The sequence below is a fragment of the Sturnira hondurensis genome, unplaced genomic scaffold, assembly GCF_014824575.4.
Source record: "Sturnira hondurensis isolate 20B ecotype Veracruz unplaced genomic scaffold, ASM1482457v3 Scaffold0013800, whole genome shotgun sequence".
In the NCBI taxonomy this organism is placed as follows: Eukaryota; Metazoa; Chordata; class Mammalia; order Chiroptera; family Phyllostomidae; genus Sturnira; species Sturnira hondurensis.
In genome coordinates, this window is record NW_028086431.1 from 391,844 (window position 1) to 408,349 (window position 16,506).

A 16,506-nucleotide genomic window follows, 5' to 3' on the forward strand; every position below is an offset into this window, starting at 1 on the left:
AAAGAATCTTTGCTACCCATAGATCTATTCTAATATTAGGTATATGTTTTAACCTTGCCTTTTTTTTTGCTCTCACTTTGCTTTAAATTGGGTGTGGTCTTTCTTCTACTACATGAGAAAGGCTTTTATGTGTACCTAAGCTGCCAGACATTCTTCTTGGTCATCGAGGTTTCAACCATTTTAAGATGCCATTCTATCTACTTGCACTGCTGAGTGCAGACTAGTGTGCTGGTGCCATCTGGAGAGCCACCTTAGTGCTCCTTATATAATGATGTGCTCCAGAGAGCAGTCTCTACTGGCAACTTTCTATGAATGATCATCAAATCCTCATAAACCTTACAAAACAGGTATTCTTATCATCCCCACTTCACAGATGATGACACTGAGGGCCAGAGGAAGTGAAATTACTTGCCTATGGTTATAAAGTTGGTAAATAGTGGATTCTAAACTAAGGCTATTTCTGTCTCACTCCAGATTTAACCACTACATTACAATTAGCATTTCTGATTTTGCTTTTTAAAATGGAGTTGTAGTTCACAGAGGAAAAGAATATAATGAAAATCATACTTAGTTAAATTTCCCATGTTTCTATGTCTTAGAGTACTTCGGACTGCTCTAAAGGCCTATGGCAGTACAGCTTCCAACACAGTGGCATCAGGCCCTATAGAAATAGTCAAATTCAACACATAATGTGTTCCTTCCTGGACCCCAAAAGTCCATATGTTGTTTCCCATTAACTTGGGTGATCTGTACTGGCAGCTTGCTAGGGTAGAGTTTGCATTTTGTAGACACTTACATACCATCAGGTAACAGAGATAGTAATGCTTTATACTTAGTTCATTTTCTCTTTATCTGGAAATAACAATTATTTGTCCTTTCAGTCATTCCTCATTTTGATCAAATGCAAAAGTGACATGTTTATAAAATTATTATTTATATAACTTATGATCAGAATATTATAGGTAGATCAGAAAGGTAGTAGAGTCCTCATCATTTATTGGAACAACTTTGAAAATGTTCAAGTGAAGTATGAATCAAACATCATGTACTATTTTGCAAATTATTTTGAAATATAAAATATATTATCTATTTTTATCTACAATATAATTCTCAGTCATTCTCTACTCCCTGAATACATTTTTATCATACATGTTTTTGACATAATGAAGGTTTATACAATATTGCAAATTTTCCTGACTTATAAGCAGCTGCATTTATTCATTCATTCACATCTTCATGCAATGAAGAAAGGGCCAATTCTATGGCAGGCCCTGTAGTAGATACTGAAGTTGCCATGGTGAACAAGACAAGGTCTTGGTGTTCAAGAAAGTCACAACATAGTATGAAAAAACCCACCCATGATAAGTACTGTAAAGTTAAAGTGCAACATGTGATGGGGAAAGGGAATGGGTGTCACAAGAAGACATGCCTGTGTCCTAAGGCAGAAAAGAAAGAATTTGTAGCCTTTCTTAGCTGGAACTAGAGGTTAGAACTTAAGACACTGGGAGAGGTTTTGGTAGGAGATGAAATAAGTTCATTATCCTGGTATTTATTGTAAAGTCAATAAGAAGCAAGGAAGTGGTAAAATCAGAATCGTATTTAAGAATTCACTCTGGCTGTGTGTGAATAATGGATGAGAGGTAACAAGGGTGGAAGCAGGGAGTCTAGAAAGCTATTGTAGTATTCAAGAAGAAAAATGACAATAGTTTCAACTAAGATACTGGGGGTAGAGAAAAGAATAAGTACATTCATTTAAGAACTATTTAAAAATAGGGCTGATGTGTATAGGCTGATGGAATTGGACATGGGGTGAGGACAGTAAGAAGTCAAATCAGGTTTCTGGTTTGGGAAGCCTAACAGATGAGGCTGTCATTCACTGGAATTAAAAGTACTGAAAGTAGATCCTATTGAGTGGGAAGAAAGTTTAAGAGTTCCATTTGGATGTTTTCGATCTGAGGACCTGGGCCTACCATTTGGAGATTTAGGCAGCCAGGTACAGACTCCAGGGAGCAGGTCAGGACTAAAGGCATGACATTAGTAGCATGAAGGTAGTAGTTAAACCCATGAAGGAGTAGGAGGAAACAGCCCACTATGATCACGTAGCACAGGAAGAGAAGAGGGTGAAGGATAGGGCCTGTAGTTGTTGGGAAGGGCAAGATACCCCCAGTGAGGAAGCATTCTGAGAGGTTGAAGGCAGTTGGCAATTTCAGGCTCAAGCTTAGGGGAAAGTTCTGGGCTGGAGCTATAGCAGATGGCACTTATAGGGTAGTAGAAAGCATGGGAGCAGAGAAGATAGCCTAGAAGATGTAGTTTTTGTATCATACTGTTACCAACTTCATTACTAGAGGTAGAGATAGTCTGTACGATAATCATTTCTAAAGAAGAAGAATCTGGGGTAAAATGCAAGGGCAATGTTTAAATCAGAGGATGTGAATATATAAAGACTATGCAAAATGTGTTCAGGCTAGACCTGGATTCCCTTTCTATGAACCCTACTAAAGAGGTAATGCCTCTTGCTCATCCTTACTGTAAACATATTCCTCAGTGAGTCCATGAATCAACAAATGTCACCCCTGCTCCTACCTTAGTTTTCTTGTTGGAAAAAGTATGTAACCAGGCAAGTTTGTCTAGCATGATTTCAGCCTTGTGTTAGAAAGGCATGGTCCAAGGTCTTCATAGTCATTCAGCCAAGAAGGAACTGTGCTGTCCATAAGCCTGAAGAGCAGGGGCAGTTGCCAATAGATGACATCATCTGTTCTCACTTTCTTTTTTCTATAGTAATAGTTTTCTGCTTGAACATGTGGTGTTTGTTTTAAGCAATGCATTCTACCAGTGTAGACAAAAAGCTACTCTGGGTTTCTTACATGAAAATCCCTGAATTGGAGATGACAAGGAATAGCCCCCTTGGTTCAGTGGACGACTGAGGGGCAGGTACTTCCCCTCAGGCTGTCCCAGCTCCATTCATTCTTGTCTAAGGTGGAACCATCCAGACAGCTGTTAAAAAGATAAGCAACTGCTTCTCATTTAAGGCCCTCCCTCCAGCTTCACTTAGCTGTGATCAATAATAAAAAAAAAAAGTCTTCCTTCAATTTCCTGAAACCTTTCCAGATCAAGCTGGAAATAAAGACCCAGATAATTTTCCACTGAATAAGCTTTCATGTTATCCATCAAAGGCTATCACAGACTCCAGTGAGTGTGCTGTCACCAAGATATTTTGTGGTGCAACAAGCTTTAGAACGAAGTTTATCAAGTTTATGAACACTTGACAAAGGTTGGGAAAAATTCCCTCCAAATGAGTCAGTTATCCTCCCTGAATCTGGCCTAGGGTTTTCAATGCTGAGTAACAACAATAACATTAAAGGATCTTTATTATTCAAAAAAATAAATAACAAGATAATGACAAGTTCACTGTGGAAACAATAGATTCTGCAGGTAGATACAATAGATTTCCTTTAAATACAGCCACTTCTTGAGGAGGAATGGTCAGGCTCAGAGCTGCTCTCTCTGTTACCTCTCCCATTTACAGTGGTAGAGATAGGGGCAGGGTTGATATAACTGATTAGCAACAGCCTGACACTGTGTGTGTGTGTGTGTGTGTGTGTGAGAGAGAGAGAGAGAGAGAGAGAAAGAATGAGTGTTGGGGGGCAGTAGGGGACAGGGTTTTTCAGTTCTCCACTGCCTTAATCTTTCTAGAGCCTGTCCCCTTTATCAGTGGCACAGGGACCCAGAGTCAACCATACAACTAAATGTGAGCTAAGGCTCCCTATTTCCCTTCTGCACCCTAACTGATAAATCAAATACATTATCCACTGAGAGACACTGCAGGCAAAAAAAAACCCTAAACTTACTTATTATCTGCTGTTTACTCATAATTCAATCTGTGCATAATGGCCTTGTCTTTTCACAGGAATCTCTGGCTGTCTGCATCAATCAGGTTGCTGCTTCAGAATATAAGCTCTTATGGAACAGGGCCTCTTTGGGTTTCACCTACCCCATAATTCACTTAATGCAGCCCTACATGCCTTGGGATGTATAATAAATAGTTCTCCATGAGGAGGATTGTAGGGTTATAAATAGGCAGTTCAACAGGGGGTGGTCTTAACTGCTTTGCTGTATTATGAAGACTACCAGCATCAGCTCAGTGGCAGCCTGTAAGGTTACACTGTTCAGAGTTTCAGTAAGCCAAAATATGTGAAGCCAATCCCATGGCTCACTTGGCTTGGATCAGTCACGTTGACAAACACTGAAGCACCTGGTTGCAATTCAAATACTCCTCCCAAGTGAATGGATTGTTGCCCGCAAGGTTTGGAGGAACTGTGGGTGTTTGCCGCTCTAAGTAAGATTCTCTCAGATCCACTTGTGGACCTCAGGCAGAGGCTGGCTATAAATGGAGCTTGACTCGAAGTTTCCCGATTGGAACAGAAAGTGACTTGGGCATAGATGTAATAGAGTCCTTGTCTTTTAACAGCCAGCTGTTTCCCATTTTCAAGAGTTACCAAGTTGTTGCTCATGGTGTAGTATCCTTTTTGGGCCCACTGCAGAACTGTAATGGAGAGGAGAAAAACTTGTAGTGAGATGAAGCATAGCATGGTTCACACTTTAACACAATATAGTTTAATGTTGAAACTAGTTTCATATATGAATAAAAGGTTTGGGCATAAGTGACTTTTAAGGACCCATTAAGTCTATGAAGGAGCTATGGCTGACAAACTAGCATGGGCTGTACAGTGAGATAAAGCTCAGCTCCAATCCAAGCTTTACTTAAGGTTCCACAAGTCAATCTCCCTGAGTTTTAGTTTCTCATCTGCAACATTGGGCTAATATCACAGCATCTGTCTAAGACTTGTGCAGATTAAATAAAGTAATAGAGCACAGTGATCTTCCTCCTCCCTTTAGAGTTCTTAAAGCTAAATTGCCCTTGAACTTAAGAAAGTGTGAATGATTTCAAAATTCCACATCATAAATTGTGCATGCCAAAATATTCAAGCTAATTCCTCACTAATATTAACATTGATTTCTTCCTTTCCTTAAAATTTACAAAGTCAAAAAAGTTGTTAGTCCACGTAACTCAGCCTCAGCACAGAGAAAGGAAAAACCCCATTTCTCCCTACCTGATCAAGCTGTTGCAAACCTGACATGCCTCCCACAACAAGGACTAAAATTAGGCAAGGAAGTATGAAAATAAACCTGTCATTTTACTGTGTGTTTTGATCTCCCATTGTAGTGGGCGCCGCAGACTTGAAACTATCTGTATTCTTGTGGCTAAACCGGAGTACCCACCAACAGTGTGCCATTTTCTCGACTGAGATGTTGAGTGGGTTCAAAGTAGTGTGTGCACCTGATTTCAAATCTCAGCTCCCACAGAGAGCTACATTGCTAGGATGGGGGTTGGGAAGAAGTGAAAGTAATTGATGCATTTGCTTCCTTGAGATTTTGAAAAAATTCCTATTCGGTGGTCTTAGGCCTGTCAGGGTGCAAGATCCAAGCTGTTCAGACTCATCTTTTAGTAACAGGGAAGGCATCTGAAATGTCTGACATTTCCTGGCCTTCCAGACCACTCCAGAAATGACACTCTATTATGATGTTTTCACTTTTGACCAACTAATTGAGAAAACAAGTGCAAGTTCCCTATATTTTAGTCCACTAAGTTTACTTTTGTAAGTCCTTACCTAATTTTCAGCCTACCTGTGGGATATAGGTCAGGCCTGTGGCAGCATTAAAAAAAGCAAGAGATTTGGGACTGGGGTGGGGTGAGGAATATTACTATCTTTCTACCAGATCTCCTGGAAACCTACTGTGATGCAAACTATAAAATATACTAGGATGAATATCAATAATGGGCTTTTTGGCAGAGTCTGAGCATTATAAAATATATTCAAGGGCAAGGATTTATATACAGGTTAGCAAAGACCAATGGGAATTTATCCTTCAAGGAGATGTCTCTGTTGCTATTATCCAATTTGGATGAGAAGGTGTCATGTGGATGGCCACCCTGACATGCCAATATAGTTGTGATATTCTCCTGTAAGTATATTTTCTGAGAAAGCGGTACTTAGAAAATTATTAAATATTGTGGGAATACTGGTATTAATAAAGGACTTTATGTCACTCTTATGACATCTAAGTCACCATGAATAAAGCGAAGCAATGTCACCTTACATTTGTATTGCACTTGACAGTGTAACTTTCTTCCAGTTTAGGTGATTTGATGCTCAGAGTCATTCCGTAAAGTGAGGCCAGAAACTGCTGCATAGATAAAGGTACTTGCCCAAGGTCACCCAGCAAGTGGTAGTTGTGGTTCTTAAACCTTAGTATCCAAAACTTCCTATATAGTGCTCTTACTTCCCTACCATGATCTGTGATAACCATGTATATGGAATGAGAAGCCCAAACCCCACCTCAGATATGAAGCTGTATCTCCTCTCCTCTCCCTGTCTCTCTCCTCCCCTCCCTTCCCCTCTCCTTTCACCTCTCTCTCTCTCTCTGTGTCTCTCTGTCTCTCTCTCTCTGTCTCTGTGTCTCTCTCTCTCTCTCTCTCACACACACACACACACTCTGTTTAGAATTTCATTCCAGAGCACTGTGCTAAACTTTTTCAGACTGCTCTGATGCTCTCAAACTTCATTTATGTAGATGGGGGATTTTATGCTAGCGTCTGTGTTTCCATGCATTTATCAGATGTGACATATTCTCCAGCACCAGCTATCAGGAGGTACAGATTTGGGAAAAAAAAAAGATCTAAGGGCTAGAACAGTGGCAGGACGTATATGGAAATAATATCATTCAAAGTTGAAAAGATTACAGTATGTCATCTGTTGTTACTTCATTGGAAAATTTAATGTGCTGGCACCTACTGATCTTTGTAGAATGATTTTACCTTTAATTTCCTTGAGGTTTGCCCCAGTGGGGCTGGAGTAATCATACATGGAATGACAAATAGCAGGAAATACCCCCTCACGTACATTTACACACAGTGAAGAGGCATTAGGATAAAGGATGTTCCCAGTCATCTCTTCTGTTGTCAGAATAAGGGTCCCTCCACCCAGTAATGCACCATTCAGGATCAGCCATTGAGCAAGAACATAATTAGAACACTGGGATTGCTTCCCACCTACTTTTCTCCCTCCAAATCCCATCCGTACATTTAAGCTGACTTTGAAGACAAAAGAAAGCATATGAGAGCTATATGAGTAGGTTTGTAAATTAGGGCCCAAAGAAAGAGAGGAACCTAATCACTGGGCAGCACTGCATCAAAATCCCAACCTTCCCCCTTGTATGGCTAATGCTCAGATGATTTTGAACTTACCAGATGCTGTTTTACTACTGGTCTCACTTATGACATGTGCTGCAATTTGAGGATCCTGATCACCTGAAATGAAAACAAAAGCTAACTATTAGGCCAAAGTAATACAAAACTAGACATGGAAATATTTAGTCCAGTTCTACAGCTCTGCACTAGAGTGTGCTTAAACAAGTTATGTAAAAGGAAGGATGCAATGGTCTGAAATCCTTCCCAGAGTGATAAAATTTGTTTTTTAAAGTCTGAATAATTGAATTGGTTATTTCCACTAATCCTATTTTTCTTATATTTGTTCAGTACTCAACTGACTCCACTTTACATAGATTGATATAGACTAAAAATACTGGTCTTCGTTAAACATATTTGAATCTTGCTTTTAAGAACAACTTCCATCCATTGGGAACCTTAGTGAGCCCAAAGGTCGTGTCTGCACAATTAACTGGTAAGGTGCTTATGGTGTCTGATTTGGTCAAACAATTGGTCAAGCTATTGTAGCTATCTGTAATTGTTTCTCATGTAAAAGGCTTGCTTCTTAATCAAATGCACTGATTTTCTAAGTGCAAAGACTGAGGAAGTTTCTTTTTTTTCCCCAGTAATGAGCCATGTTGGACACTTCGTAGGTGTCCTGCAAATATTGAGTCAAATTACATGATCTAAATTGCCAGTTCTGATAAGTTTATTATTTACTGAAGACTGCTAGGCAGTCTGTATGATTAACCTCAACCTCCACATGTTTCCTCAAATTTCACTGTAATTAACAGATAACATAGTTCCACTTAACATATCTTACAGCCATCTGAAGACAAAACCTTCATGGAAATCAGATCACCTTTTGCATCTAGACCAATAGTTAACACAACCTCTGAGTATGCTCTTTGCCTCAGAAAATAGTATCTGTATTTCTGTATGTACACAGTGGTACAAAAGTAGGTTTATAGTTGTTCATGTGGAAATAATACAAGAACAAACTGTGTTTCATGTATTCAAAACTATAAACCTACTTTTGCCTCACCCTGTATGTGTATATGTATTTGTGTGTATTAAATTTACAAAACCCAAAGTGTCAGTTTCACCAACTTTGTGATAGAGTAGTGTGTCTAAAAACACCCATCTACCAACACTTTATCTTTCCCATACTCAGCTACTCATGTCACTCCAGACATTACTGTATTATGTTTGGGGTGCTATATTCTAAGAGGAACAGGGAAAGTTAAAGTGTCATCCAGAAAAGCAGGTAACTAGGAAAGGAAACAGTCTAGAAATGTTCATAAGAGGAAGAGTGTAAGGTACTGATGAGGTTTAGCCTGGACAAGAAAAGGCTTCCATGATTGCTGTTTTCAACATTTGTACAGCTGTTGTGTAGAAGAGGAATTATACTTTGTTTCATATGGCTCCACAGAGCAGAACTGTGTCCAATGAGTGGAGATTACAGGAACAAACTTCAACCCCAGAGTAGAAAAAATTCCTCTCATATAGTATAGTAAACTTATTATAATTATTAGAGCCACTCAAAGATGGGCCAGGCTGCTTTATGAGATGGAAGGTACCCAGGCATGTTTGATTACAGGCCAGATGATCATTGCTGGTGTGAAGAAAATTTGTGCCCTGGGCAGGGTGTTGGATTTGAGAACCATCAAGACCCCTTCCAACCATGAGGTGTCCAAGATGCTCTGACATCAAGAACAAGGCAAAGTATAGAATATTGTCACACTGACTCATTCCTTGATCCTAGAGGCTCCACTGGCCATGGTTCCCCATAAAAAACTGCTATTGAGCAGTAAAAGCCACTGCTACCAAATGATGATTTTCTTATCTTATCCTCTGTAGGTGGTACTAGGCCGTATGATTGCTTTGATTAAGGTATCAAAAATAATGAAATTCAGAAAATAAAGAACAAACTGACAGTAACCAGAAGGGAGGCAGGGGAGATAATGAGGGAAATAAGAGGAAGAGGTAAGCCAAGAAACACAAATAGAGGACTCATGGGCACGGACGATGGGGAGGGATTGACTGAGAGTTGGCAGGGACAGGGCATGGGAGAGCAATGGAGAAAAGGGCAGAGCAACTGTAACTATACAACAATTAAAATGCATAATATTAAAAAAAGAAAGTAATGGAATTTCTTCATACATGGTACTGTCAGCATCAAAGGAACCCAACCAATTGTGTTTCAGTTTTATTTCCAGGGCTAAACGTTCCCTGATTCAACATTGGGTTTTTCAATGTGCTCGACCTTATAAAGCTTCATTTTACTTTTTAGGTATGCATAGAAATTGATAAATAGCATCGTACCTTTTTGCATTTCAAAGGTTTTTTCTTTCTCCTTCACTTCATTTCCCATTATATCCTGAAATAAGAATCATTGCAAAAGGTCATTTTGACAGGAACTCTAGTGTGGGGTTTTAGAGGTATCATTTATTTGGCATCAGTCTTTACTTCGTTGCCTAGTTCTGGTGAGGCTTATCATATAGACTCAGATCCTGTCATTAGTTCCATCTTGTTGATTGGGAGCCCATGGCTCTGATAGATGAGCTGATAGTCCAGAAAGCCCAGGGGTGGACCTGAAAGCAGAGTCTGGGATTCATTATTTCCATTCTAGCACACTTTCTACACTGGAAGCTGCAATACTGACTGTGTTTATGACCCCACTGATTTTGACAGGTATTGACAAATAATGCTGAATCAGTAGATGATTCTACCTAGGGAAAGGGCATATAGAGTATTATTAAACATAAGCATGGTATATATCTATTAGAATAAAATTTGTTTGAAATCTCTCAGAAAATGGTAACAGTAAGTTTTATCTTGGGAAGGAATCCCATAAAAAACCCTCACATATTTTTAAAAAAATTTTGTTGTCTCTTTCAACGGGCTGAGGAGATTCTCTTGTTGCTGGTTGTGTGCCCTTGTGTGGCCAGCATTTACTAATAGAATAATCAGCATACATATAGGAAACACAGGTAATCTTCCAATGTTTCTGATGTTCAAAGACAAATGCAACCCTTCTTTGGGGGTTTCTTCTCACTTAGCAACGGAAGAAAGATTCTAATATTTAAAAATCTAACAGGGACTGCAGTTGACACAGGTTGAAGGATAATAAAGGCTACTGCTTAAATATACTGAATATTTAAGTGGCTACTGCCACTTAAATATACTGAATAAATGATCTTGAGGGCTTAACTGGCTGGCATGAGGTCACCCAAAGAGACTGAGGCTGAAGCAGAGTCAAAACAGTGAGATCACCTTCGTAGGTCAGGCTTAAATCACACCATCAACATGTACTCTGAACACAAGAGAGGAAGAGAGAAGTATTTTCACATTTTCTGAGAATCAAAGTCTTGTTCTCCTTCCCATTGCTAGAATCAATTTTCTACTGGGCCCTTCCTTTTTATCCACCCTCTAGAAGGAATTAATGTTGTGACTGTTGAGCGTCTTCTTTTAAGCTCAGCTCAGTTGTCAGATGTGAGGGTGTAAATCACAGAGCCTAAAGGGGAACCTGCACCTTGAAATGCTTACATGGGCCGCAGGGCCTCAATTTTCCATTTAAGCTGAAGTGTGGCACTGTGAAAGTGCGGCAACAGGAAAATGTTTGTGAGATAACAAGTAAACAAATGAGTATTTAGTGTCTTTTCAAAATATGGAGTGTGATGATCGAGGTTGAGATACTTTCAAACTAGGTGGTTACACTGGTGTCAGAGCTTAGCCAAGATGAAAATGTGAAGTCAGCAATGTTTGTCTTTTATGCACCCGGCCTTGCCTTTTCGTGAACTTTCCCCCAGCCACACTACCTAGAGCCCTTTTTTCTTGCTTTGCCCCACACTTTAACTGAAAATATTTTTAAAGTTGACTTTCAGAAAATCTTGGATTAGATATTTCTCTCAGTGGGAACCCTTGTGGTAGTTATGGGAAGAATGACCTTTAACTTGAAAAGAAAATTCTTTGACCCTACCAAAGACATCGCACAAATTGGTGGGCAAACAATCATGGAAATGATCATTCTAGCAGAGGGTAGGGTAAGGACTAAGTTTAATGTGAAATTACACTATTCACAATGCTGCATAATTCCTGAATCCTACCTTCCCCCCAAAGTGACAGCTTGATGCAACCTGCCTCAGGAAATAATAAGTTTCTTGTTATTTAGAGGTGTTCAAGCAGAGATCAGGAGACAGCTAGGTAGGAACTGTGAGGGAAAAATTGAAGTTGTGTGTTGATAATTGGATCTGATGATTTCTAAGACCTCTTTAAGTTTTATTTCAGAGCCCCAAAATTCAAACCCTAAGTTGCTCTGGACCAGTCAGACTGTGATGCAGAAAGAAAGACTGTTAACGTTAGCTAAAAATATAAAAGTCCAATTTGGGGTTATTATGCAGCTGACTTGTTAAGTTAAAAAGTCCAAATATTATTTTAGAATTAGAAATTTGGGGGGGATGGATGTTAGAGAGTGGTTCAGTCTTTGGAGAAAAATTGGGCACTTAGAGTGCTTTGTGTCCCCTATCATGCATATCATAGGTACAGATAACATTGACTTGGATTCCACTCCTACTGCAGCAAAAGCAAGGGAATTCTTCTGTTGCATGTACGGATTTCCAGTTGACATGCCTTACAAGTTCTGCTTTTTTAGGATATGAAACTTTGGAGCTGCTGCTTTTTTTATGCAAGCATAAGCAGAGAGGCCAAACCAACTGTTTTACTAACTCCTATTCTGGGTAGCTGATCTGGGAAGCTTTACATATCTGACCTGAAATAAAGCCATGAAGAATTGGCGGTTGAACTGTAAAACTCTCAGTAAGAAAGAGAGAAGGGAAAAATCAACAGTAACTCTCACTGACTTTGGAGGGAACTGAAGGCTGATTTCGTAATTACAGAATGTTAAAGTTTGTAGTATCCTTACAGATAATCTCAGCTGTCTTATTTTATAGATAAGAAAACTGAGGTCTAGATAGGTAAACTCATTTGCCTATGGTCACACAGCCAAGCACATTATATATGTTATTGGGATTATTAACCACTGTTCTGAAAGTGGCTTTATTTACATTTAAATTTGCAACACCTCCCAAAACCCTGTAATATTTGCCAGAAGCCTCAAAGAATCCGAGAAACTCAAATATTTCATACCTCGCAAATAAAGAGTTAGGAGCTTTTATCTAAAACCTCGGCTAGCATAGAGAACCTAAAAGCCAGCAACAGATTTGAGCTGCATTCTGATTCCCATAGGTGGCTCAGGAATAGGGAAGATCTTGGTCTTCACTGCTGGATTAAATTACACATTGGGGGAAGTATAAGAGGACAGGAATAAACTCAGAAATAAGATCTAAATCTCTTCAGTCTTGGGTTAACTCACATATCATCTATATGTGAGAACTAATTCCTCTTAGTTTACCCAGATACCCAACAACCTGGAACAGTGATGCCCTCAGTGTGGAGTGCTGCCTCCTATTCATGACCCCAAAGTGGGCTGAGGGTCAAGGGTATATGACTCAGTATTCTGACAGAGAAATAGGTAGAAATATTTCTTGATATTCTGCTTCAAGAGAAAGAACCCTTGCATCCCTTATCTATGAGAATAAAATTAATGCAGGTGCATCCTCAATAAACATTCTAAAAATCTTGTTTTAGGTGCCCAATATATGACTTCATGCTGGGTTCCAGCTTGTTGAGTTAGAACCTTCAAACTCTACCCCAGGTCTTGACTGGCCCTAGAGTGAACTGGTTTCATGAGCAAGTGGTAGCATATGGTGTCTGGTTTGAGCGGTACTGAGAAGGTCGATCACCTATTCTTCACATCTCTCCTCACAATAAAAGAAAAATATTTCACTTTCATGGCACCTGAAATTCCATCATAAGAGAAGCATTCCTTCATATATTAGAATGTAGCACTTTTTAGAAGTCCTTATGACCTCCATTAAAGGTAATATCTTAACCTGTGGCCTCCCAACACTGCAGCGGCCAGTGGTTATCACTTCTCTGGGAAATGGAACCAGACCATAGATCCACAGTGAGAAATCATCAAGGTTTACATGGGAAAATAAGAAAATGCAAAAACCAACTTTGGTGTAGTTAAAAATTTTTTTCAGAGGCAGCTGCATGTATGAGCTCATGTGTGTGTGTGTGTGTGTGTGTGTGTGTGTGTGTATGAATGTGTCTATGAGATGTGCTTTTTTCCCTGAGAATCTTTTTTTACTCTTCTTGAGAACATTCCTATGAATGTGAATGCTTCTAACTTTCCATACTCTTTAACATAGGATTTTGGCTTCATTTTTTTAAAAAAATACACATACCTATGTACATATATGATGTATAAATAAGTGTTTAAACTTTTACATGGTCATATTTCAGTTTCCTGGCATAAATACTAAAATTTTCAATGACACTTTGACCAATAACTGAGTTTCTTACCTTGACAAAGTTTTCAAACTGGCTCCTAATTTCCTCACAGTTCAATAAGGATAAGGACCTCTCTCCTTTGTTGCACCTCTGTATCATTTTCATGAACACAAAATCTTCATGAAGATTCCTTTCATCTTCTATCTATTTGTGAAATAACAGGGATATGAGAAATGCAATTCTGAAGGAGAATGGCACTGGTGATGTCTACCTCTACATTCACTTCCATGTCATCAACAATTGAAGGGCTTTGCAGATATAAATGGGGAATAAAAATTTACTCTGGATTATCGATATTTGGTATTAACAGTTTAAAAATCTACAAAAGCCAGGAACTAAAATGTCATATTATCTGAAAGTCTAGGTAAAAATCACAACTACTCTAATAAAATTTCATCACAAAGTATACATTTTTAAATGTATTATAGTAGAACATTCTATAATTGTCATATTTCCCATTGTTCCAGTAATAATTGTTCATTATAAGTGGTCTATAAGATAATCTTCTGATGAGCTAATTTTCCCACTTCATTTTACTGTTTGTGATGAAGACGTTAATTTTCAATGTGTGTCAATTAACCCAAGTTCTAGTTCCATCTCTCTCTCTTTTTAATTTTAGTATTTGCAGAAAACATTTGAATTTTTAAAGAAATAATCTTTCATTTCCAAAGTTAATGAGATATTTTATTTTCCAATGTCTTAGAATGATATATGGAATTCACTTGTATAATCAACTAATTATTTGCCATTTCCTTGTTTTAAGACTAAATTTTTGGATTCAAAACCAGATGCAGTTAGCTGGTGGATTTCACTGACATTAAGAGCATGCTTAAATGCTCTGAAAAATCTGAGTCTACCCAGGCCAATATTTCCCCTGTAGAGGGTAGGCTTATGTCCAGGCTTTGATTGACAGAGCCCATCAGGCCAAACACAACCAAACCCAGAACCACCCTTCTCTTTTCTCTGCAGTAAAACCTAAAATTTGAGTAACCCATGAAATTGCCTCAACCATCACTGCCCCCCAACCTTATGCTGATAGAAAACCTCATGGCCTTAATTCTAGCCTGACAACCCAATAGAGGGTACTTAAACAACCCCGAGAAAATGCAGTTTCCAGATATTGTACATCCACAATTCCCACATCCAAACTTTTAGGAATGACCAGATAATTGATCAAATATCTCCTTTTCATCTATGATTGATATTTTTTCAACACAGCCAATGATGCCCCTTAGAGAAAGTGGGTGAGCATATCAGAACAGGATAAATTCTAATGGTTATATTTTTCTGGGAATGCAAAACAACCTGCTAAGTTACTCTACTCTTTTGTTCCTATAAGTCCAACTAAAGAATGTAAAACATCTTAGAAAAAAACTGGGCAGCTTGCAACAACAATCAACATTTGACTAATTATACAAAGAATGCCACTTTTATTAAAAGATTGCAAATTCTGAAATTTATACATGTCTATGCTAATCAGAAGCACTATGAAATTTCAGATCAAATTGATGTTCTTCTGTAGTTGAAAATTTAGAAGAAAAATTTTGTCTCTAAGATAAAAAAATAGTTTATTTTTTAAACAAACGCTTAGCAAATAATTGTAGCTAATGCCTACATAGTGTTTACTTCATGCCAGGCTTTGATCTACACTCATTACAAGACTAAATTCATTTAATCAATGAGGTGAATACCATTGTCATTCCTATTTCTTGGATGTGGAAACTGAGCCATATAAATACAAAATAACTTGCCTAGGAACACAGAGCTAGTAAAGGGAAGAGTCAAGATTTGAACATAAGCAGTCTGACTGCAGAGCCCAAGCTCTTGACCAGAGACAAGAATAGGAAGCTTCACTAACTAGACAACAAACATGCCACAAGACCACATATCTATTTGGGTTTCTACCATTGTCCATAATTTGGGTAAAGCTAAACCAACCAACCCACAATCTAATAAGTACCTCAAACTTACTTAATAAAGGCATTATCTTACCTTGTCCAATCTTCTGTGAAGATACACAGCAAAAAGTGCGGACCCAATCATCTGAGTGATAAGAAAAACAGTAAGTAAATACATAAAAATTTTCATACTGACAGGTGGTCCACTGGCCACAGATCGGGGAGAAGGTTGGCTGTATGTTTCGATCATGCTGTGTTAGAGTTGAAATATCTTCTGCCCGAGAAGGTGGCAGAGGCAGCATGAGAAGACTGTCAAAGTGGCCACCTTACTCAGGATTAGTTAAGAGCGCACAATCGTCGCAACCCACACTTCCTGGAAAATGTGCTTCGTAGTCTTCTCTCCCAGCAAAAGTTACGTAAAGGTTTTTTTTTTCTTAAATTATACCCATATCATTCACTTCCAGGCTTTCCCTTTTGTTAGTAAAGAAGAAACAAGTTTCTTCTTCCATACATTCATTCTTGCCTTGAAATGTCATAGACTTCTTAACAGACAATGGCAGTATTTTCCTATTGCTGTCTAAATTTTTGGTTCACCAGTTTCAAGGAAAGTGATAAATTAATCCACCAGCAACAGACATATTTCATTTTCATTCTTACTAATGTAAAGCGGGAACCTGGTATGTGGGGAAAGAAATAAATGTCAACAAAAGTTTGGATTGATTTTATGACTGGTGTGTCACTAGCTAATTGCTTCTCAAAATTCCTTTAACCTTTAAACTCAATAAAATCCCAGCAGCTATTTAAGTCAAGACTACATGGCATAAAGCAGAAAACAGTGATGATAATTATTAAATGGAAGTTAGCTGAAGAGATAATTTAAGAAAAATATATTTCTCAAGGATCAAGAGAAGTAGGGTTTTAAAG

At 38.5% G+C, this 16,506-nt stretch overlaps 1 protein-coding gene across 1 annotated transcript; it reads right to left on the reverse strand.

Annotated features, from left to right (window-relative positions):
• Nucleotides 1-1,122: 1,122 nt before the first annotated feature.
• CD40LG (CD40 ligand) lies at nt 1,123-15,898 on the reverse strand. The gene is made up of 5 exons (XM_037061997.1): nt 15,677-15,898; nt 13,697-13,828; nt 9,593-9,647; nt 7,307-7,369; nt 1,123-4,543 (listed from the first exon to the last, which is right to left on the reverse strand). The coding sequence occupies exons 1-5, from the start codon at nt 15,830-15,832 to the stop codon at nt 4,167-4,169; spliced, it is 783 nt and encodes a 260-aa protein (XP_036917892.1). The 5' UTR covers nt 15,833-15,898; the 3' UTR covers nt 1,123-4,166.
• Nucleotides 15,899-16,506: the final 608 nt, after the last annotated feature.